Genomic DNA, 23277 nt, shown 5'->3' with positions numbered 1-23277 from the left:
GAGTTGCTTTCTTTTCATGATGGCAACTGGAAATTTGTACTCTTCTACAAGGCAAGAATGTTTAAGCATAGTTGGAGGCATATTTTACAGCCATTAATAGAACACTAAAAACAGAAACGTACCATTCATTTGGCAATTATTAATGGTGTCAAAGAGACAGTAGGCATTTATTGGTTTGGCTTGTGGGTTTTGTTTGATGGCTAAAAGGATAACACAGGAAGTTTCAGATAAAAGGAACATCTTTAAATAGACTATGTCCTCAGGACAGTTTTAAAAATGCAAAGATTTGTGTAACAGTTAGAAAAAAAAAGTTATGTAAGAATTTCTTCCATGCAATATGATGGATATGAATTATGTTGGGTTATGTCACAGCTTTATTAAACATAATGGTCTAATTTTTTTTCTTTAGTGCTTGGGATCAGACTCAGGGTTGTGTGCTTACCAGGCAGGTGTTTACTGTGAGCCACATCCCCAGCTCCCTGGCATCTCTATATGCCACAAGTTGAGGTCTATCTTTGTGTCAATAAGTAACTTGAGAATAAATGAAGCCCCAGAAAAACAATCCATTTTATCCACAGAAACCCTCTCTCATAAATACCTGAAGTAGGCAGACCCTTGAAGTCTGTGGTTCTCTTATACCTGAAAATATTTACCGTAAGAGTCTCAGCACATGGTCAAGTGGCCTATGGGTCACTTCTGAGCAGTTTGAGAAAGGAGGCAGCTCTGATTGGTTTGTTTACTTCCTTGTTTTAGCTAGTCCAGCAAGGTTCTTTCTTTCCTATGCCTCAACACTCAGGAGGAACTGCAACAGACAGCCCCATTCTCACCCCAACCCTACCCTCCTAACAACCTTTATCATGCTAAAATCGTTACAAGCCACAATAGCATAAAGCACCACAGCTGAGGGGCACCAAGAGTACATGTGTTTTCTTACCTGATGTGACCAATCAATTCAATAAGCTTGTGACTAAAGAAATATGCTGTCAGCTCCGACACGTGGCTCAGGACAGAACAGACCCCAAAGAGGGTTGTGGTCCCATTGAGATCTTCCAAATGCCAGTACAGGAAGGTGAACACGAAGCCGTATCCAAAACCCATAAACCAAGCCACGAACAGCACAGAGCCATACTGCACGCTGCACAGCAGTTTGATCAAGTCCCAGAAGTTGAAGGTCTGGGAGTGGCTTGTGGCAGACGGTGTCTCCTCGGAGGCCTCCGGGGAGGCATTCCTTTCCACCGGGGGGATCTCTACCTCTTTCCCCTTATCATCGCTGTTTTTGAAGTGGTTGTAACGGAACCGGAACTGAGTAGCCACAATCAAGGCCATGGTCATGAGGACGCCAAAGACGATGAAGACGATCTGATAGTTCCGGTACTCCGGGGGCTTGCAGCCCTTTCCGTGGACAAGCACTTCTATGTGGGTGTAGTCAATGCCGATGCCCACGGACAGCATGGCCAGGCCCCAGCCCAGGGACCCCCACATGCGCTGCAGTCCATAGCGGTCTCTGTGTTTCCCCAGATACTGAAGTGTCACCGTGTCTACGATCGTGACAGAAGAGGCACTGAAAAACTCTCCTATGATGACCACGACCAAGATCACCAAGAATATAGCTTCCACTTCTTGTGGGTCATAAATAAGAGTGACCTGAGCAGAAGGGAATGACTTGGAGGTGGTGGCGACGGCAGTGGTGGTCTCCCTGGTTACATTTCCTGTGGGGACAGAGGTTACTGTGCTTGCATTCAAAATCAAGTCCAGAACATGGTCGGTCATTTCACCTGGCTGGGGCTGCAGACTGGGTTCGGGGGTCCTAGCTGAAGGCATCGTAAAGATGTTCATCTCTGAGGCCTCAGGCCCTGCTTCTAACATTGGTGGCCATTCGGAACTTGGCAGATTCCTTTTCTCACGCATTCTTGGTGATGTGTTAAGGAAGGAGGCATCTGTTGGCAGGATGGTTGATGGGTGGCTTGCGTTGGTGGGGCGAGTCGTTGGGGCGATCTTTGGTATACATCTCAAGGTAGCAGGTTTGACAAACCCGATGCCCAGGTTGAATAAAACCCAACACAAAAGAGAAAAGAGGAGGACGATTTTGCCTTTCTTAAAGCGATCTGCAACTACACCCCAAAAAGGGGCACTACAGAATTCAATGAAGTACCGGATACCTACGAGAAGTCCGCTCTGGCTAGGCGACATTCCCAGCTGTTTATAATACACAGGCAGAAGTGGGTAGAGAGAGCCATAGGCAGAATAAAAGAAAAAATAGAAAACCTTGGAAATCAGGAGATCGTTGTTTATCTTCACGCAGTGTTTCTCTATCCAGTCTATTTCCTCCTCAGGAATAGCAGATGTTTCTGTGGAAGAGGGTGTTTCGTTTGAAGGTCGTTCTGGTTCCCTGGAGACACCATTGAAGGGATCAGCCAGCACGTATTTTCTCTTCTGTTCCTCTTCATCGTCAGTCAAGATAGCAACTTTATCATCAGCTGCCATGGCTACCACCACCATCAGAATGTTTAGGGCTTTCCTTCAAAATTCTGATCGTTGATCTGTAAAGCAAAATTTAAAAGATGGCTTAGCAATGAAAATGACAGCACACAGCACTTCATCTTGCAGGAAGATGAGGAATTTCAAACCACAGCTGAAATTATAAGTGGTGAGCAAATTCTCTTCATTGGTCACTGACACTTCCAGTAAAGAAAAAGCCTTCAAATGAAATACTTATTGTGGCCCCTGATTCATTATATCTTTCGATGGCAGGTTTATAGCTCAGATTCATCGTCAACCTTTTGCATAGATTTCCAGGGAAAATGTAAAAATGATAGGGATTATGTCTAAACCAGATATAGGAAGCTAAAAATAAACACTATTTATAAGTTCTTGGTTTTACAAATCCACTGCATGCATTATTAAGTATTTTTTTAGAAATTAAAGATAAGCAAGCCTGTTCAGTATCTAGAGAAAAACAAAAAGAAGTACTTAACTACTATGACAAATACAGTGAGAAAGAAGAAGCTGAAAGCACTTATTGTCATTGGCTACCAGAGCCAAACGACACCTCTGGTAAAGAAGTGGCTTCACATTGTATCCTTTATGCTATCCTATACTATAGGATAGCATAGTAGTATCCTATACTACTCCAGATATGCTCTGACGGATTGCAGTTTAAGAAAACACTGGAGGGCTTGGGATTTAGCTCAGTGGCATAAGGGCCTGCCTGCCAAGTGCAAGGTCGTGAATTTGATTGCCGGTACCAAAAAAAAAAAAAAAAACAAAAAACAAAAAACAAAAAAAAACCACACACACACACACAAAAGAAAACACTGGAAAAACAAAGAGGTCACATTTACTGAGAGCTGGAGTTATGAACTGCACCTAGCTATCCTCCCAAAGCATCATGCAATCATAGGTGCAGCTTTTTGGAGGTGGCCAACTCTATGCAAATGTGATACTGGGATTAAGTGTGTGCGATGATGGATTAGTCACTAATTGGTTTAATCATAGTTCTGGTGGATAACCTCACCCTAGGTGTGGACAGCACCACTCCCAATAGGTTTATAGCCTAAGTGGGATAAAAGAGAAAGGGAAGCCGGATGCTGATGCTGCCGCCGTCTGCCTTCTGCCTGCCCTGCTTTGCCATGAACTGTTTCTCTCTGTGATGCCCCTCTGCCATGCCACCCTGCCTTGGAGCCAGCTGACTATGGACTGAACCCTCTACAACCTGAGATACAGCTTTTCCTCCTTTAACTTGTGAGTGGTGGGTATTTTGTCCCAGCAACAAGTAGCTCAAACATCTGGGGTTGTTGCTGAGTGTACAACACTTGTCTAGCTTGAGATCCTGGATCCAGCACTGCATATAATAGAGCATAGAAAATTCAGCCTCCTGACTTTTTTTTTTTAAATCTGTTGAACATTTACTGTGAGCCAGGTAACATTTAAATCTTTACCTATATTAATTCACATTCTCATACAATGCCTATTATTATGCTTGTTTCCCACATGAGGGAAATGAGACCTTGAGAATTTAGTAAACAGTAAAGTCAGGATTTGAACCTTGTTGCTATAGCTTCCCATACACATGTTCTAGCACCGTGTACAAAATTGCCAAATGCCACCTTTTCGAAGGTAAAATGTTAGTGACCCTTTTCAAGGAACCAGGAGTTTCATAAGAAAGCTTAGCAATACATCAGTGGTGTAAATTTACAGGCGCTGTGTCACATTCCATCGGTTTCCCATTTCTTCTGTTATATATAAGCAATCAGAGAGTCAGAAGGTCTCAACTGTGTCATAGTTTGTACTACCCAGTTTCAGCGCACATATTCTGCTATTAGGCACATATATTAAGTGCTTGTTAATCTTTTCTATATTCTCTACCTGAAATACCAACTTCACTTATCATCCCTGTACTATCTTGATTTTTTTTGAATCCCAAAATGAACTTAACACTCAGAAAATCTTTCAGAATTGTGCTTGTTTTAATCTCTACAAAGTTTCTCTGTGGACATCAGAAACAGAATTTAATGAGGCCTGGGTAACAAGTCGATTTATTTTTTAATTCCCCAAAGCAGTTTGCCGTGTAGCTACGAGCTTTGAAAATGTTTATGTATTTCAAACTTTTAGGTTAAAAGAACGTGTATATTCATATAACATAACTTAATGAACAATTAGGTTTTTAAATGGAAAATTCCATGGCATTTGCCACATTCATAATGTTCGGTGGCCACCACCCACTATCTAGTTTCCTTATCTTGTACTTCTTAATTGTGAGAGAAAAAATTCCTTTCCCCTCTCAGAACCTGAAGGAAAATGGAAACGAAGGCTTTTCCCTGCTTAGCCTGAAGACTTTCTTGAGTGCTCTGTACTTTTCTACATCAGCCACCCAGGTCCGCAGCTCCGATTTTATTCCATCACCTGAACACAACAAGCTTCCCTTTGAACTTATTTCCTAAATTACTGTAATTCTTGGCCTAAAATTGAAAGAAATGTTCGTTGTGTTTAAAACATGTATAGTGACAGGACACTGCAGAGGGAACGGGGCAATTAAACCTGTCTAATCTGGTTCCTCTTCCTTCACCCCACCAAAACGACAGTGCTCTCTCTGTCTCTCCATCTCTTTCTCTCTCTCTCTGTCTGTCTCTCTCTCATTATCATAATTCAAGCTCGGAAGCATTAAAGGGCACATAATAGCAACAAAATAAAGATATTTTACACATGCAATTTCTCAATCAATCTCTCCTCTCCCCTTTTCCCAGCATGTGCTGTGTCATACCAAGGCGATAACTGAGAGAGAGACACAGAATGTAGGAAGCAAGAGCTCTCACCCGGGAGACAGAGATGGGGAGATGGGAATGCCAGGATGAGAGCTTGGAGACCAGACCCAAAGGGTCACCAGCGCAGCCGGTCAGAGGGGAGGGTCCCGAGAGACCTTCCCGAGAGAACTTCACACGGGAGAGAACACCAGCACATCTGAGTCAGCTCCAACAGGAAATCAGACAACTGGTGAGGAGTGGGGATGAATGAGGGTAAGTACACAGATAAGTAACTACAACACTACAAGAAGACAAAATGGTCAGTGGGGAAAGGAAAAATAATCCAGCTTACTCCATTTCCACTATGGTTACAGGCATGCTAATGTAACTCAGGGCAAACTGAGATCACATACAGCCACCTAGGAAGGACAGGGCCGTGAGAAGGTCGGGGGGGGGGGGATGGAGACAGAAAGGGAGGTCGGCGGGTGCCTTCCACAGTGGGCAGACGACACACGCTGCCCGCATTCAAAGGTCAAGAAACAACAGAGCGAAAAAATCACCGGGAGGCAGAAAAAACGGTTGCCTGAGGTAGGAGAAATAAGAAGAGAGGGCACAGAAGTCTCAAGAGTTTTTTTAGGTTTTATTTATTTTTTGGTACCAGGGATTGAACTCTGGACCTTGCGCTTGCCAGGCAGGTCTTATGTCGCTGATAGTCCCAGCCCCAAGATTTTTTTTTTTTTTAAATAAGCCTTGCAAGCTGGTTTATTTTTTAAAACTGTGTACACACACAGCTCCCTTTGAAAAAAATAAAAATCAATAAATGTACACTTCTAAAAGCTGCAGAAAATATACTGAAAGTTTTCATCATAACAAAGCGACAAATGTTTGGGGAGATCAGGGTGTTTAACCTGATTTAAGCATTACACAGCATCTAAGTGTACTGAAACACCACATTACCCCACTGATCTGTATAATTTCTGCAGATTAGTTAAATTTAATTTTAAAGAAATATACACTCATCAGAGGTTTGCCTTTGCAAGAGATAGAATTTCAGGCAGACATTTCTACTCTTCTATGGCTAAAAATATTTTTCAGGATTGTACAGAATGACAATTGATTGCATGAATTTTAATTGGATCCCTGTAGAGGCCTTTGCCTAATTATCCTTCATAAATCAAGTGCTGAGACTTTACCAAGTAGGTCAGAGAAGGACAGAAAGTCCTCTCAAAGGGAGACAATTCCACAGACTGACCAAGTGCTGAGGGACAATGATGCCCAATGCCAAACCAAAGCCCCAGACTGGCTTACAGTAGGATATTGGCTCAACCCTGATGCTGTTTTACGAAACCACTCTTTCCCGTCCTGATTTGAATCAATTATTCAAATGATTTTTGATTATCATAAGGTCACACAAGGTTTCTCTTGTTATATAAGTCCAGATGTTATGTTCTCTCAAAGTATTAACAAATGCAAAATAGTTAAGGAATAATCTTCAGTACCATTTTTTTTTAATTGGTACCGGGGATCGAACTCACAACCATGCGCTTGCAAGGCAGGTGCTTATGCCACTGAGCTAAATCCCCAGCCCCTTCCGTACCATTTATATGAAAGTCACACTCAGGAACTTTTCTATGAATGGCAAACATAAAATTAAAAACAAAAATTTTCACTTCAAATTCAGGGCAGTAAATTTCAGATTTAATACCTTCAGGTCATGTTTGGATTTTGATGAAAAGGAACCAAACCATGCAGAAATCACAAATGGTAATGAAATACAGGCTTAACTACCGTCATTTGTGTGACCACAGGATGAAGGACAAAAAGAAACAAACCACACTTCCATAATTTAATAAAATTACGTCCCAAAGAAGTGATTACATCACTGGCTGAACTATACTGTACATATCACATGTTACAAGCATGGACACAGAAAAAGTAAGGAGACATTAAAAAAAATCTATATGCTCAGTAAAGTACTTAATGTTTACAAAGTGAGGGGACATTTCATTTACAAAGAGGTTAGTATGGGCTGAAAGTGGGGTCTCCACTCCCCAAATTCAGAAGCTGAACCCCCAATCCCCAGTGTAATTGTTCTGGAGGTAGGAGCTTGGGTTCAGAAGAGCCAGAGGATGGGACCCTCGTGGTCTAGCAGGAAGACAGAAAAATGTCTTCACATGTGTGCTTGCTGGGAAAAAAGCCATCGGAGGCCACAGAGAGCAGCTGCCTACAAGCCAGCATGGAAGCCCCCGCCAGGAAAAGGTCACCCAAGAAATGCTCCCCTTGTTCAGCCTCCCCCACTCCATCCTTGCATGACATTTCATTTTGTCATGGCCGCTCAAGTAGATCAACGAACACCATTTCAACCATCACAAATGTATTCAGCTAATATCTTGTTTCAAACTTCAGGGTCTTAAAGCTTTCTTTTTTTAAAAGAAAGTTTTAAAAAAGAAGGGAAAGACATTTTAAAACTCTTACATAGCAATCTGTGAATATTTCTCTGGGGAATCTTCTCTACTGCAGGTTTGCTGTTCATCCTAATGGAAAGGGCTTTTGCTTGTTTTTTGGAAAACCAGAAGAGTCTTCTCACCTACCACACTCCAGTGATAGTAATCAATACCGAGACTGTGAAAATATAACACAGCCTTTTCAAACCTGGAAAGCCATCTGAGTGGTACCTACACTGAGTCGTTCAAATAGCAGGTATTTCTGAATTATTGATGACAGGCGATGAAATCATTCTTTGTTCAAATAAATAGCTTTCTTCATTAAGTATTTAAATTAAAATGACTCAAACATACATTGTTATCCTTAAATACATAAGCGAATGGGAAGGATTAAATTTTTGAAGGAAAACAAAACTCTGCATGATTATTTACAATGATCATTGCCAAAGGTCAGATTTCCAAACACGATGATACTGTGGGCTGCAACAAAGCAGCGACTCAGTTATCAGTGATAGAGAGGAAACAACCCTGAGTAGCACAGAAGGGACATCTGCTTGTGCCACTGCCGCTGTAACTCAGTGATGCACCTTGCAGGCATTACTGACAGTCTCAATGCCCTTGAGAAATGAGAGCCCTGGAGCAGGAATCCACTGCTGCCATTCACCAGGAGCTCAGAGAGAAATCCCTGGGAACAGCCTTGAAATCTTTGTATTTACACACTAGACTCCTGCACATCCAGCATCTTCCAGAACACAGCTTCCAGCCAACCCATCATTTTTTAAATTCAGGTCTGCTTTAGCATCTGCTAGCCACTTAACTGGTGTCCTGAGAAGGGACACAGACTACTTTACAACAGTCACATGGGACCCAAGAGCTTTCCACTGCACGAAGGTGAGTGACGGTTTTGGACTCCTCCTCTTTCTCCCAGGGCTTGTGACAGGCTGCTTTATGGCTGAGATATCTGAGAGAAGCAAAACTGGTCCTAGTCCTGTCTGTCAGGTTTTTAGCTGGAGTCCTCCAGGCACTCAGCACCGCCCCCAGACAGCCTGAGGCTTCAGCCTACAGCATTGCTGCTGGGATAGAACCTGTTCCTGTTACCCAAATCATTTTTACAGGACTTTTCCTGGGTTCCTGGGTTCCTTGCAAAGGATGCCAGGTGATAGTTTTCTACGGGCAAACTGATCCATCTTGATCATATCATGTGCAGACCTGCTGCACTGTCTGGTCACCATGGTTACTGATTACCAAGCAACACTTTGGTAACATTGGCCAGGGGTTTAGCAAGAGCTGACTGTTGAATCCTCACAGCAGTCCTTGGGGGTGGGCATGTCCGCCTTCCTACTTTACAGCTGAGGAGACAGCAGAACAGAGAACATTAACGCCAGGTCACATCAGGAATGGTAAGAGCTGGATTCAAATCTTCTCACTGCTTCTTAATGGAGCATGCAGCTGTTAAGAGATGCACATCCGCCTAAGTTTTATTGGTCTTGTTCTCTACTGTTTTGTCCAACTTTATAATATCTAATGAGATAGACTATTCTTTTTAAGGAAACAAGAGACAACTTTGACAACCATTGTTGATAACCTTGTACTCTGTTCTACATCATGTGCTATGTCTATCCTTGGTTTTGACTGACAGCTTTGTTTTCTATATTTGACTTTATTCTCTCCCCCCAAAAAAAGTAATAAGAACTAAGGAGTAATAAAATCCAAAATGTGTAAATTTTGTTGTAAAAAAGAGAGGGAAAAAAAAAAGAGCTCTAACGGATATAACAGCAAGTGTGTTTAGGGGTGTTAAATAGCTGACTATATTAATGTTTTTGGATCATTGAACACAGCTGTTTGCAGTCTCTCTGTTTGAATGTCCACTTTTTATTCTTTGATACTGTGATTTGAGCAACTATTTCCAAGATGATAATATGTAATCTATTAGCAGGTGATTTCTTACTATTATGTTTTTTTTTTTTGTAGTTCTGTATTACGTGTACCCTTACACCGCTTTGTTTTGTTTTGTGTTTTTCTCTTTTTCCTCTTAAATAAAATTTAAAAAAAAATGATGCACATCCGGCTGTGTGCCTCAGACACTAGCTTTAGAATAGACAGCATGAGCCTAGGGCCCAAGGAGACACCGAGTAATGGGAAAGAGCTAAGTGAGCAGTGAGACAGATAATGAAAGGGAAGCCACACAGCCCTGCATAATGAATTATGAAAGGCGCCCACAGTACTTACAGGGGGGCAAGAGAACAAGCGGCTTCTCTAGAACCCTGAAAGATGGGACGGCTTTATCTCAGGCAAAGTTGAGTGGGGACACTGTTCTAGCACAGGCAATGAAAAGCAAACAGAGCCTGTTTAAAGGATTTATACCAGGCAGGAAAAGATAACAGAGGGCCTTGAATATCAGGCTGAGGTTGAGGCTGATGAGACACAAAGTACAATGTTAGATACCTAGACTGCAAATAAAGACTTTTTAACCGAAAAACTGTAAAGAGAACACAGGCCATTAGAGGGGACAGATGCTTGAGGACCCACAGTTCCCAAGGGGGAAGACCATGCAGTAGAGGGGAGAGATAAGCACAGACACCACACGCCGCCATGCCAAATGCTAAAACAGGAGCAGAAGTCGCCCCCACTCCCTGGGCAAGGCATCAAGGGAACCTTAAGGACATGAAGAGCAGCCGGGAAGAGAAGTGGACCCTGACCCAGGGAACCTGCGCAAATATCGTGGGCTTGGCAAGTGGGAAAGACTGCAGAGCTTGGGGCCCCGGCACTGCGAGGGATGTGCTCCCAGCCCTGGAAAAGCTTTTCCAGTCTCAGAGCGTCCATGTGCTTATCTACAATTGAGGAGCATCACAATGCTTTTCCAACACGGTAGCCGGAAAGCTAGGAAGGCATAAAGCATGCTGGACTCTTCTTAATACAGTGCTTGGTGGATACACCAAGATCTCAGAAGCACTGTTTCTTTTAGAGCAATGGGGAGCCACGGAAAAGCACGAAGCGGGACCACAGATGGCCCCGTTTATATTGTATGTAGAGCATCCATCAGAGCTGCAGCCCGGAAAATCAGAGGGCAGGGTTCTGCTGCTGCAGCCCTACAGAGGATGTGCTGATTTTTGTCATAGTGAGCTTTTTATCACTAATGGCAATAAAACCTGCTGTGACGGTTATCTGGTGAGAACAAAGGATACTCTGTGAACTGTACTCAATCCAGCCTTTTATAAAATCTGGAAATAGAATAAACTTGTAATGCTGTCCTCATTCCTTTCTCTGTATCTGGAGATTGCTCTCATACTGAGCCATGATATGATCTATAGGTGATTTCATTATTGCTATCTTTTTTTCAGGTTTCTCCTGTTTGCACAAGAAGAATGTATCCCCCTAAGAATATTCTGCATCTCGTCCTTTACTTCTGTATTCTCTCAACACTGATTATTTTACTTTTACTTTACTTCTGTATTCTCTCAATACTGATTATTTTTATAAGCACTCGATAACAATATATGCATGAGATTTTTATTAAAGGTCAAGAGGATCAGAGATTAATTTTAGAAGCAAAGCAGAGAGAAAACCAGCTGTTCTCATGGCTTTGACAAATCAGTGCTTCTCTGAGCCTGATTTTTGTAAATGTAAAAAGGAGAAAAAACATAAACTCAAGTCAGCTCTCAGAGGGAGTCTATGGCCTAAAGGAAATACTGTATAAAAATGCACTGTATTAATTAAAAAGCAATGTATGAACATGGGGTGGTGGTTGGAATTTTATTGCAGGATACACTGTGCACTTTGGAGTTACTCCAAGAGCATTCTTCCCAGGTGAGTGTTCTAGAATTCTCTGGCACTACCCCTGGACAAGGCTAGCTTTGAACCCATCAATACCCAGAGATTTGTACTCATGTTCATTTGTACAAATGGAGACACAGACTCACTAGAGAACACACTGGTGCTATAGGCTGGAACGATCAGTATCTCTCAGCCAGCAACAACTGCGTACTTAAAACTTACTGCTCTGCATGACACTCACATTTGCAACAACAGAAATCCTCAAGAAAGGAGCAGAAACTCTAACGTTTCCCTTAAATCTGCTAAAAGAGTAAAAGGAAGGAACTACTTCTATCTCTGAAGGGCGGGGAAGGTCACTGTTAACCATAAAGGTGGCCTAATAATAAAAAGCTCGGCGGATTTCACTTCTACTTTGTAGACAGAAATAATTCAATATCAATTTTTTAAAAAATAATGTAGGTCCTTTCAACTGTATCAGACATTATGAAAGCAAATTCCTACTTATTTATTGCAGGCTGTTAATTAACTATTGTGCCAGTACAGCACAGTTTATTATTTGAATTTGAAACTGGCCCCAGAAGCTCATTTCCTTCTACCTGTTAAATAAACTTCCTGCCTTAACACAAGCCCAGCATAAGGAACATACAACACTTCATATTACAGCATTAAACAGTTACAAAATATATTTAAATCCTGTGATTTTTTTCTCCAACCAAAAAAACTTCAATAGATGACCAATACTGCAAGTGAAATTCATTAATCTGCTGCTGATTTGGTGCCTGTGATGAGGAAAAAAACAAGGGAGCTGTGCAAAAGCGGAAGCGAAGCATGTTCATCTCTTCCTATGCCAAGATCAGCGTTAGGGGGGGGCCGTGAAACGCTCTGTGGAAAACCAGACACACGGACGCCCGGATCTGCAACATGCATTGTACTTCAGTACTAAAGCTTAGAAACCAAGTCCCCGTTGAAATCATATTACAAAGAGCAGAGCTAAGATTACTGAGCTAAGAACCTAAAGGTTATAGTGCATGCTTTTAAAGGGCAAATTCTTTCAATCAGGGGTGCCAACAACCCAGCTAGTAAGGCACCCCACCTAGAGCTTGGGGATCCTGCTCACTGCCCTCCAGCCATGGACCACAGCACGGGCCTGGGAAGCCCAGCCCCTCACTTGTGTTATAGTCCAACAGCAGAGAGATGGCTTGGTTGTCAGGGGTCTCTGAGAGCCCTAATAGTTAGATGTGGCAATACATGCCGGTAATTGCAGCACTCTGGGAGGGTGAGGCAGCAGGATCACAAATTCAAGCCCAGCCCAGGCAACTTAGTGAGACCCTGTTTCAAAATTAACGAGAATGAGGGGAGGAATTTAACTCAGTGTGAAAGTTCTGGATTCAATCTCTAGTACCAAAACAACAAAAAATCCTAATAAATGTGTCATACACTTATATTCTGCTCATTTGCAAATGCATATTCATGCTACCATCATTTATTTCTCTAATAAATGTTAATGCAACTCTTGGAGGGTTGGCATTGGGATTGAGCCCAGGGCCTTCACACTGAGCTACATTCTTAGACCTTTATGTAAAACTGTTTTTGCAAAGTCGCCGCACTTCCCAGGTCAGACTTGAACATATGCTCCTCCTGCCTCAGCCTCCCAGGGTACTGGAATTACAGTCATGTATCACTTATCTAAGTATGCAATTCTTTTTACCTTTCTATTACCATGTATTTTCTCAGATAAGGGGCCCTAAAAGAACAACATGATCACATGGAAGCCTGGAAAATCTATGTATTAAAATATTATCTATGAAGAAATACAGATGGCCAATAAATACATGAAAATAGGTTCAACATCTCTGACCATTAGGGAAATGCTAATTAAAACAACACTAAGATTACATTTTACTTCAGAAAGAATGGCCATCATCAAGAAATCAAATAGTCTACACAGGCCAGGAGGAGACTCAAGAAGCCAACCCTTTCTTATGAGCCAGCCAGCACAGAGCCTGAGAGAAAAGAAGAGCTCCCATGTACACACACACACACACACACACACACACATACACACAAGCAACCAGCTGGTTTGGAGGAACACAGGCTGAGATGATAGGCACTGGAGTAAAAAAACAACTTAATGCTTGTATTGTTTGACTTTGCAGGCCTAAAACTGGTAGTCTGAGCATCAATTTAGAGGATAACAGTATGCAATACATGACTATTTTCCTTCTGTCTTGGTTTTGAAATCAAATATTGTTCTGTTTTAATTTATTAGTTTTTAAAAATTCTCTTTAAAATAAAATACAATACAATAAAAAAAGAAATCAAATAGTAAGAAATGCTAGTGAGGGGAGGAAAAAGGAACACTTCTACATTATTGGGAATGTAAACTAGGACAATCACTATGGAAATCATTACGAGAGTCCTCAAAATATTGAAAATACAAATTCCATCCAACCCAGCTATTCTGCTAGCTATCTTTCTCAAAGAGTCAGAGACATTATACTACAACAATTCATGCATACTGGTGCTGATAACAGCACAACTCAGAATAGCTAAATCTCAGAAGCAGTCTGTCTATCAACAGACAAAAGGATAAAGAAAATGTTGTATTTATACATAATGGAGTACTACTGTGCCATAAAGAAGGATACATTTCAGTCCCTTTTAGGAAAATGGATACAAACTGAAACCATAATGTTAAGCGAAATAAATCAGACACAGGAGCTTAAATAGCACAGGGATTCCCTTACACAAGAAACCCAAATATAAAAGCAAAATAAGAGATTAGGAAACTGGAGATCAATGTTTTGTGAAAGGGAACAAAGGGAGGGAGATGAGAAGGGGCGAGGGGAAAGGGACAGGGAAAGAATAACCTGTGTGACGTCCATTGACCGACTCCCCGTGAGAAGCATGACCACTACGCAAAAAATGCGTTTGAAAAATCAAACGGTGTCTCCAAACTCCACATGGGCGACTCGCCTAGTGAAAGGCTGGGACGGGAGGGGGAAGGACAGACCCCCACACCTTCACCACCACCGCCAGGCCAAGGGCCTGGGACAGCTGTCTCCACGACCCAGTCCTTTATCATGTCAATGAATATAAATGTTTCTATGCTAATGGACACAGAAAACGTTAGATTTCTTGTCTTTTCATACTATGAAACAAAGGAGTTTTTTGTTTGGTACTGAAAACAGTTAAGGTTTTATTGAAAGATTTTCCTCAATAAATTATAGTTTGTTATACTTTAGGGGCAATTTCAACGTAACGTGTATCTGATTTTTAAAAAGACAAATTATAATTTAATTTGAACATTTTGGGGTTTGTTTTTAAACCCAGTAAGTCAAATTCCACTTTCATTCACAAATACATGATTTTACCCAAAATCTTTTTCAAAAAAGGGCTGATTTGGATAAATATAATTAGGACTGCGGGTTCAAAAACACAAAACACTAAAAATACAGAAAAATATGAACTATAATAGGAAATTAAAACCATCAATAGGTATCAGTAACATATCATTAAGTGATAGCCTTGCCTTATGTTATATTAACACTTGTTATGGATTAAGAACTGGTGGTCAACTTAACCCCAGCTGGATTACATCAGCATGGCATTGAGCGAAGATGCTCCACCTGAGCAAAGTTGTCAGGATAAATAGGTGAAGAAGGGAGGTGTGGAGGGCGTTAAGGCGTTGTAGCATTGTGGGTTCTCCTACGAGTTGCTGTCTGAGCTGTTGGTTCTCCTGGAGAAGCTCTGGTCCTCACATCGAGCATTGCTTCCTGGCTCCGGAGGGGAAGACATGTGCTGCGTGGTCTCCAGGATGAACTCCTCATGCTGCTTCCTGGCATGTACCCGATTGTGCTCTTTAGAGGAGGAGCTTGGGGCCTCCGTGTCGCTGAGGATGGCTGTAGTGTCTTTCAGGACAGCCCTGGTCCTTGTTCTGAGTGTGACTTCTCGGCTCCAGCTTAGAACCCTCATCCCACCAGCACAGCTCCTTCACCCCGCTGGCATAGACTTTCTGGCTTCCACCACTGACCCTTGGGCCTTCCTGGCACGGATCCATAAAAGGGACTGGCGTGAGTCCTTCTTGTGGGCTCGGGGCCTCCAGCTGGGCTCATGGGAGACATTGTTCTGAGCTCTGAGTTTTCATCTGGACTCATGTGGGACATTGCTGTGGGATTCAGACCCTTGACTAAATAATCTATGTCTTTGGTGTTTCGAATAGATTTCCTGCATCTTCCTGTGTTAACTCCTGGTGACCATTATAAAAATAATTATAAACTCCATGTCCTGATCCTAATTGTTCTCTGTGCACAACCCCTGACTACAACAATACTATTTTTAAAACAGGCCCTTAACAAATGTTTATTCAATAACAGACCAATATTACCACTTGATTACTCTAATACTGTTAGGAACTGAGGAAATCATGATATTTAAAGAAAGCACACTCTATCTAAAGGACAACACTTTAAGCAGAAGTCTATAAGGGTTTTCTTCAGATCCATCATTTGTGACTTTATAAACTGAAGCCAGAATACAGACCTTGACATTTAATGTGCCATCAATTCTAATGATCTAATTATTTCAGAAAATACATTTTCTAGTTTATTTTTTAAAAAAGATACTCCAAAATACATGTCATGCCAATATTATGTTTTTGTCTGTTTGTTTTTGTATTGAGGTGCTGGGGATTGAACCCAGAGTCTCCACACTGAGTTACATCCACAAAAATGGGACAGGATCTGGCTAAATCACCAGTATTCCCAGGCTGAGCTGAAACTTGTGATCCTCCTGCCTCAGCCTCCCAGAATACTGGGATTATAGGAATGCACCACCATGCCTGGCGATTGATACTTTTTTTTTAACTAAAAATAATCAAAATGTAGGTGGGTGAGGAATGACAGGGTCTCTCATAAACTGAGAACAGAAATATACTCTTTCTAGAAGATAAAGATCGAAGTTTACTGAAATAGTTTTCATACTAATTCAAACTGAAACAATGTAACAAGTGACCAACAATAGGAAAATTAAATAAATCATGCTCTATTCATATGAGAGGAAAATTAGAATCTTATCTCCACGGGATAGGAAAACAACTTCATACATGGGAATTAAGTTCACGCTAAGTGAAGAAGCAGGACATAAACTTCTATGCATAGGAAATGTGTATCTCCTAAATCTACAAATCATAAATGAAATGTATTTTACAGGTAGACTTCCAGAAAAGAATGTCAAAATGTTACTAGCAGTTATCTCCATGTAGTAAAATCAGGACTTTTTTTTTCTTCTGCTTGGCTGGATCCTGAGCTCCTGGAAGTTGGCAGGCAATTGTTAAAGTGAAGTCTGATGATCCTCCAATACCTTGAGCTTCCTGGTAGACACAACTGCAAAGGCCCGGACGGAGGCTTTGAACTTGGCAGGGGAAGTCTTGTGCCACAGAAAGAAAATCAAAACATGTGCCATTTTAACCCTTTTGAAAACAAAACACTTTGAACTGAGACTCCTTTACCAAGGTGAGTTGGGGCACATTTATCCAGTAAACACAACCCCGCAGCCATCACTGGGAAACCACAGTAAGACAGCCTGCCTTAGCACCTGTCTGGCAGGCGTAAGGTCCTGAGTTCGAGTCCCAGTACAGAAAGAAAGAAAGAAAAGAAAAAGAAGCTGACTCTTTTCCATCAAATCAGGCTCATTTCCTAAGCATCACAGATGATGTGCAAGCCTACTGTGTGTGCTCAATGCAGGGGCTCTGCTTTCCCTTGGGTCCAAGTCTACCTTGGTTCTACCCTCACCGGTGTATCAGAACAGTTACAAGAGAAAAATTCCCCATGTGGGAACAGGAACCCACTCCGGCCACTGACCTCCCTGGGCACGGCCAGCCCTGAAATCAGGCGTGCACAGGCAGCACCAGTTCCCCTTTCCAGTTCTCCTTTTCACTGTCCGCAAAGCCACACGGGGCTCCCGCTGACCACAGCTGACTCATGATGTCCCGTCTCTCCCCTTCTCTCCCCGGTCTCAGATCAAAAGGCTTATGAACATTTCTTCAGAGTCATTCTGAGTTGGGGTTTCCTGTTTTCCACTAGAGAATGTTTCCTGAATTAGATTCCCAAACAGTGTCCAGAACAAAGGTCAAGAAAGGTGTTGGTGCCCTGCTTAATTCCATCCAAATGTGGCTTTTCTGACAGCTGAGTTTTTTCCATCTTTACTCCATTCTCCCACGTCACTCCCACCTCTCAGAATTCAGCAGGACCCCAGGGGCATGAGCACACAGATGCCCTCATTTACATTTCCAGATTTCAGCACAGTCACCATGACATCTACACTCAGTGACACTGCCACAGTCCAAGGAAGACAGTGGCCACTCTGAACACGTGTGAGTGGCTGGACCACAGCTCTGGTCAATGCCAAGGTCGGGGAGTGTATGCACCCAATGCGCTGTAAAGACAGAATATAGCAAACAGAGTGGTTACGCCCAGCAGACACCTGTTAGTATGTGTCACACAGCAAGGCCTCTGATGGAAAGGTACAGTGTAGTGGCTCCACAGTTTAAAAAATACTGTTTCGGTTTTCTGTCTTGGCTTCTGCATCAATAAATCAAACAGGGTTTGTCTTAACAAATGATTGGTAATTGCTAAAGGTTGCCCAGAGAGCAAACTTGAAACGATGTCATTTTGCAAAATAGTAAATAAATATATTTCCAAAACAGAGAACCAAAAACAGCTATGACCAGAAGGATACTGAATCCAGCTATGGGGCTAAACACTGGGTAGACTCATTCGGGATTTAGGAAAAATCAAGGCGGGTGCCAGCTCCTGTGACCCTCCTATGCCAGTGCAGGAAATGCCCACAGAGAACTTACATTGGGTAGCTGGCTGTTTCCACTGCCTCACAGAGAATTCACATCACATATGTGTTTGGTTCTCCTTGGGAAATGCTGCAGTAGAAATGCTTGCTTTGAGGAAAAAAGTTTCACCCAAACTGACTTTTTAATAGGGTAAGAGTTTGCACTTGATTTAAAAGTGTCCTAAGTCAACACTTTGAGATTTTCTTCTTCCTAAAACATAATTAAAACCTGAAGTAAAATGTTGGATGACATCTAAAATTGTCAGTCTCTCTTCTGCAAAATCATCTTACAATTATCTTTTTCTTGGGATTACCTATGATGAACCTCTAATGAACCAAATTTATTCAGATTTCCTTCAAGTATAAAACACAAGCAGAACGCTTCTTGATTCTGAAAAAGTTTGAAGGTATTTGGCTCTGGATTTATAAGTCTGAGTAGGGATGTGTATTAACTTTAAGATTCTTAGCATTAATTTTTAATTTTACATAAAAATTGGCAGAGCTGCAGGATTATATTTACTAAACATTTATGCATCAGACTAGATGAATGTGATAACCTGCCGCTCCTGCTGACGTTATTAAACATAATTATACCTCAAGTCACATAGTTTCATGAGAAAGTACAGCCACAACTTCATGAGAGGCAGACCAGGCAAATTTCTTTCTCCTCCTCTACCTCTTACAGATTGCTCCGCAGAGAAGAACAATGCTTTCAATGCCTACTCACTAGCAAGGCTGGGAACAAAGGTGTGTATCAACGCCTTCTCAATGAGGAGAAAAACCGAGGACTATGCCACAGCTCCTGCTAGAAAAGGTAAAAATCAGTCACCTAAGACGCCTTCTCTGCCCAACACCTGTGCTATGGCCAGACCACCTGAGGCTCGCTGCACCCGTTCACAGCAGGATGAGTTTTAAGGCATACACACATTTCTCCTGAGACTGTTATAAAGGGAATTAATCTATTCTTTTGCTTCAGTTTATATACTTTTGCGGGAGGAGGGTGCTGGGAATCGAACTCGCGATATTGTGCTTGCCAGGGAGGCACTTGTGCCACTGAGCTATATCCCTCGGCCTTTAGTTTATATAACAGAGGAACTTATGCTTGTTCCTAATAAAAGCTCAAACCTAACTTTATAAGAAGTAAAAACACCATCCCTACCCTTGCCCACATTCTAAAGGTAGGCACTTTCAACAGTTGGTACTTGTATATAAAATGAAAAAATATATATACAAATATATAAAAGTATATAAAATAAGTATATAACCATATAAATATATTAAAGCATATAAGTATATAAATACATATAAAAAGTACATGAAGTTATATATCTTGACTTTTTTATGTACCAAAGCCATGGGCAGACTCACATGCATTGTATTTTTCTCATAACAAGAATGCTAAATAGGGGCTGGGGATTTAGCTCAGTGGCATAAGCACCTGCCTTGCAAGCAGGCGGTCGTGAGTTCAATCCCCGGTACCGATTAAGAAAAAAAAAAAAAAAAAGAATGCTAATTAAGATTCCTCAAACAGCCAAAGACACCCAAAGGCTAACATATGCTAATTCATATCCATTACAAATACACAGGTCATTCTCCACGGGTAAATGTTCTCATACATATGTGTGCTAGAACGAAGTCAGACTTCAAAGACAAGATGTATCTGGTAGGTGGCAACTCTCAACAGGGAGGGAGGCTGTGTGGTCTTTTCTCTGGTGTGCTTCACAGCCAAACACACAGGGTCAAATCTTACTCCACCTCTAACTGATTATGTGGTTAGTGTAAGTTGCTTAACCCTTCTGAGTTTCCTGTTCATCATGAACACAATTAGGCGAAAGACACCTTCAGAGATTTTGTAAAATACAGGCTTTGGAATGGTGTTGAAAGCCCAGTAAGCACTCTAGAAGTGCCTTATCCTGCACTGTAAAACACCCAGTAATTACAGATGATGGAACAGGTGACCAATACACCTCCACCACCAAATACCTGCTAGCCTTGTTTTGTCTTGTTTTTCAGATTATGTTTTCACATGTATCTTTTTGTGTTGACATGGAAAATGCCTTAGAAGTAAATGACTGTAAACATGCTTGGTAGCTGTAATACATATTGCAATAAGACTCTCTCTCCTCTCCTCTCCTCTCCCCAGAGTGTCTTGCCCTGGGCTCTTTAACAAACGATCCAATATTTCCCTAAGCAATGTTAACTCTTACAATCTGAGACAAATATTACCCATGGTACTGGAATAGTCAGTCTACAGTGCTGCACAGCCAGAAACACTGCCGCTGTCCACTAGTGACCGCCCGCAGCTGTAAGCACCATAAACTGCCTGCTCACAGCCGGATTCTCTCCTCTCTTACTAAGCAAGACTGATCAATGACATCCACAGCTGCAGCGGGTTAGGGCCCACACCACCGACCTCGGAATCCTCATCCCTTTATTGCACGGTGCTGGTCCCCCCCAGTGGGTCCACCCACCGCACATCCACCTCCGCAGCAGGGGTTCGGCTGACACCTAGCAAGGATTTTGGGGAAGGCTAAGGCGGACCTGGGCCGCTGTCCCATTCGTCACCGTCTGCACACCCAAGAAAATGGGCCCGGGCCACGTGACACACCCCAGGCGCGCAGCCAGACCCAGCTCCGGGTTTTAAGGTTCTTCCTTAGCACTCGTCGGCCCAGTACGATATATCCCGGTACTTCGGTGAGGTGCTTACTAAACATTTTCGGATGAGGAGGAAACGCGCGGTTTGGGCAGTGCAGGCGTCAGAGCGCCCCGAGTACTGCCAGGGGGGACTCAGTGCACCTGTCTACGAGGGGACGAGGACGCTGGCTTGGAACGCGTGGCTGCGCTCAGAGCCCAGGGAACCCACTGGCAGGGAAGCCGCAGCCCCCAGCGGCGCCCGCAACCCGGGTTCGGGGCCAGGGCCGGGCTGGAGGCGCCGCGGGGGAAGAGGTGTTCTTCCCCGTGGCATTCACCTGGGCAGGCACGGTGACTCCGTCCTCCTCGGGCTCCCAGGTGGCCTCGCCCTCGTCCGGGGCTGCGCGGGGCTCTGACCTCCACCTCGCCGGTCCGCGGCCAGAGCGCGCGCGGCGCTGGCCGAGAGGCGCCCGGATCCGAGGACCCGGCCCGCCCCCACCCACCCGGGCCGCAGCTGCGGGCCGAGCCCGGCTCCCCCGGCAGCGCCTTTGTTTTCCCGGCTCCAATTACGTTTACGGAAGTGCTGCCCGCGGGCGCTCCGGGCCGGGCCGAGGTGACAGCGGCGGGAGGCCGGGCGCGCAGAGCCCGGTCCCGGCCGCAGGTGCGCGCAGGCGGGCGGGCGGGGCTGTTGGGTCCCGCGGTCCCCACGCGCGCCCCCGTGGCGGCCCCACGCGCGCCCCCCGGGGCCCGACTCACCTGCGCGGCTGCGGGGCTCAGCGGCGCGGCACGCGGGGGGCGCTGTGCCCGGGGCGCGGGGCGGCGGCGCGCACCATCGCGCCGGCTGCGCGGCTGGAGGAGGAGGAAGAGGAGGCGGAGGGGCAGGGGGAGGATGCGGCGCGGACGCGCGGGACCGTGGCGAGCCCACCCCGCTCCGCGCGCGCTGCTCCGCTCCTGCTGCTCGCGTCGGCCGCGCGCCCGGCCCGCCTGGCCCAGCCCAGCCCGGCCCGGCCCGGCCCGGCCCCGCCGCAGGTGCAGCGCCCCGCCTCCTGCGGCGCCGATGCGTGGACGACGCTTCGGGCTCCCCGCCCCGGCCGCGGCCGGGGACACTCGCGCTGAGGGAGCTGGGGCGCGGGCTGCTGTGTCTGCGTCTCCACCCCGCGGGATCCCAGCTGAGGTCGCCTGGCCCCGGGCGGGACTGCGGGGCGCGGCGGTCCGGGGCCTTCGGATGTAGGGATTGCGGTGGTGACTATTACACGAGCACTTACTGGGTGCCGGGCACGAGTGCGCACAGTGGGCCGTTAACGCGAGGACCTCAGCAGTCTCCAGGGCCAGCCCCGCTGGTCTGTCCTCGCTTGACCCTAGAAAAAGGCGGGGTACCAGGAAGGGAGGCCGAGGGCATGGTGAGTTTGAGGCGTCCAACAGGAAACTGAGGCCAAGGGCCTTTCCTAGCTTGGCACTGGGGAGTGTTTGGAATCGCTGCTGAAGGAGACCATGCGCATTGCGCTGAGAGTGTAATTACAGTTGGGTTTCTAGTTAAGCGTGCAGAGAGGGTGGAGAGTGGAGCGGATTGTATATTCATTCAACAAGTATTTTTGCATGCCTGAAATGAGCTCTAGGGGAGACCAGATCCTATTCAAGAGTTTATGGTTTGTCCTGACAACAAATGATCGTAGGTGACATTTATGAACCTTTATAATATAGGAAGCACTAAGTCCATCAGAGTCCTATGAGTGTGGGTAGTATTGGTTCTAGTTCACAACAAAGAAAGCAGAGCCCGAAAGTTCAGGGGTTAAGCAGCTTGTCATGAAATATATGGATGAGAAGCTTATAGAGCCTCCGACTGCAGGATTTGAAGTCTTTTCTTAGAATTAAAACAATTACAAGGATGGAATCTTCTGGGAAAATTCCCTCTTGTAAATCGACTTGCAATATTGACACGGAAAAGCAAAACTCCAAGCTCAAAGCCATCAAGACTGGCTGGTTGTGCCCTGGGGGCAGCGGCTTCCTGTTGCACTATTTGGAACTAAATGGCCCCTGATGTCCCCAGTTGGTAGCTTTCACAATAGAATTATTATTCCTCTGATCTCCCCGGCTATTAAAGAAACGTCTTTTTAAAGGAAAGTTAAAAAAAAAAAAATCGACTCCAAGTCTGAGTGTTTCAGGTCTTTTCCCACCTGTGGAAAAAGAGGAAAGAAGAGAACGTGGGGCCCAGCAGGACAGGTTTTGACCTGCAAAGGCAGCTCTGTGTTGAGAGAAAAGCTGGTGTTTCTGTTTCAGATGGGACAGGGCAACCTCGAGGGTCAGTGTGGAAGAAAGTGATATTTTAATTGGCCTTCTTAAGGACA

At 44.1% G+C, this 23277-nt stretch overlaps 1 protein-coding gene across 4 annotated transcripts in view; it reads right to left on the bottom strand.

Moving 5' to 3' along the window:
* Mfsd6 (major facilitator superfamily domain containing 6) overlaps positions 1-22357 on the bottom strand; it is a 65530-nt gene extending 43173 nt beyond the window's left edge. For 2 of the 4 annotated variants that reach the window (XM_063259445.1, XM_063259446.1), the window contains exons 1-2: positions 21689-21830; positions 935-2540 (exon numbers count right to left, since the gene is read on the bottom strand). In XM_063259445.1, the coding sequence (XP_063115515.1) occupies positions 935-2499 (1565 nt within the window). In that variant the 5' untranslated portion in view covers positions 2500-2540; positions 21689-21830. Of the gene's footprint in view, positions 1-934; positions 2541-21270; positions 21414-21688; positions 21831-22197 lie in introns of those variants that run through there. The other 2 variants (XM_013142547.3, XM_003478778.5) reach the window with 2 other exon arrangements.
* Between the last annotated feature and the right edge of the window lie 920 nt (positions 22358-23277).

This window comes from Cavia porcellus, unplaced genomic scaffold (assembly GCF_034190915.1).
Source record: "Cavia porcellus strain 051 isolate PalLab524CR breed Dunkin Hartley unplaced genomic scaffold, mCavPor4.1 scaffold_12, whole genome shotgun sequence".
Lineage (NCBI taxonomy): Eukaryota > Metazoa > Chordata > Mammalia > Rodentia > Caviidae > Cavia > Cavia porcellus.
This window is presented reverse-complemented; position numbering and strand designations above follow the sequence as displayed.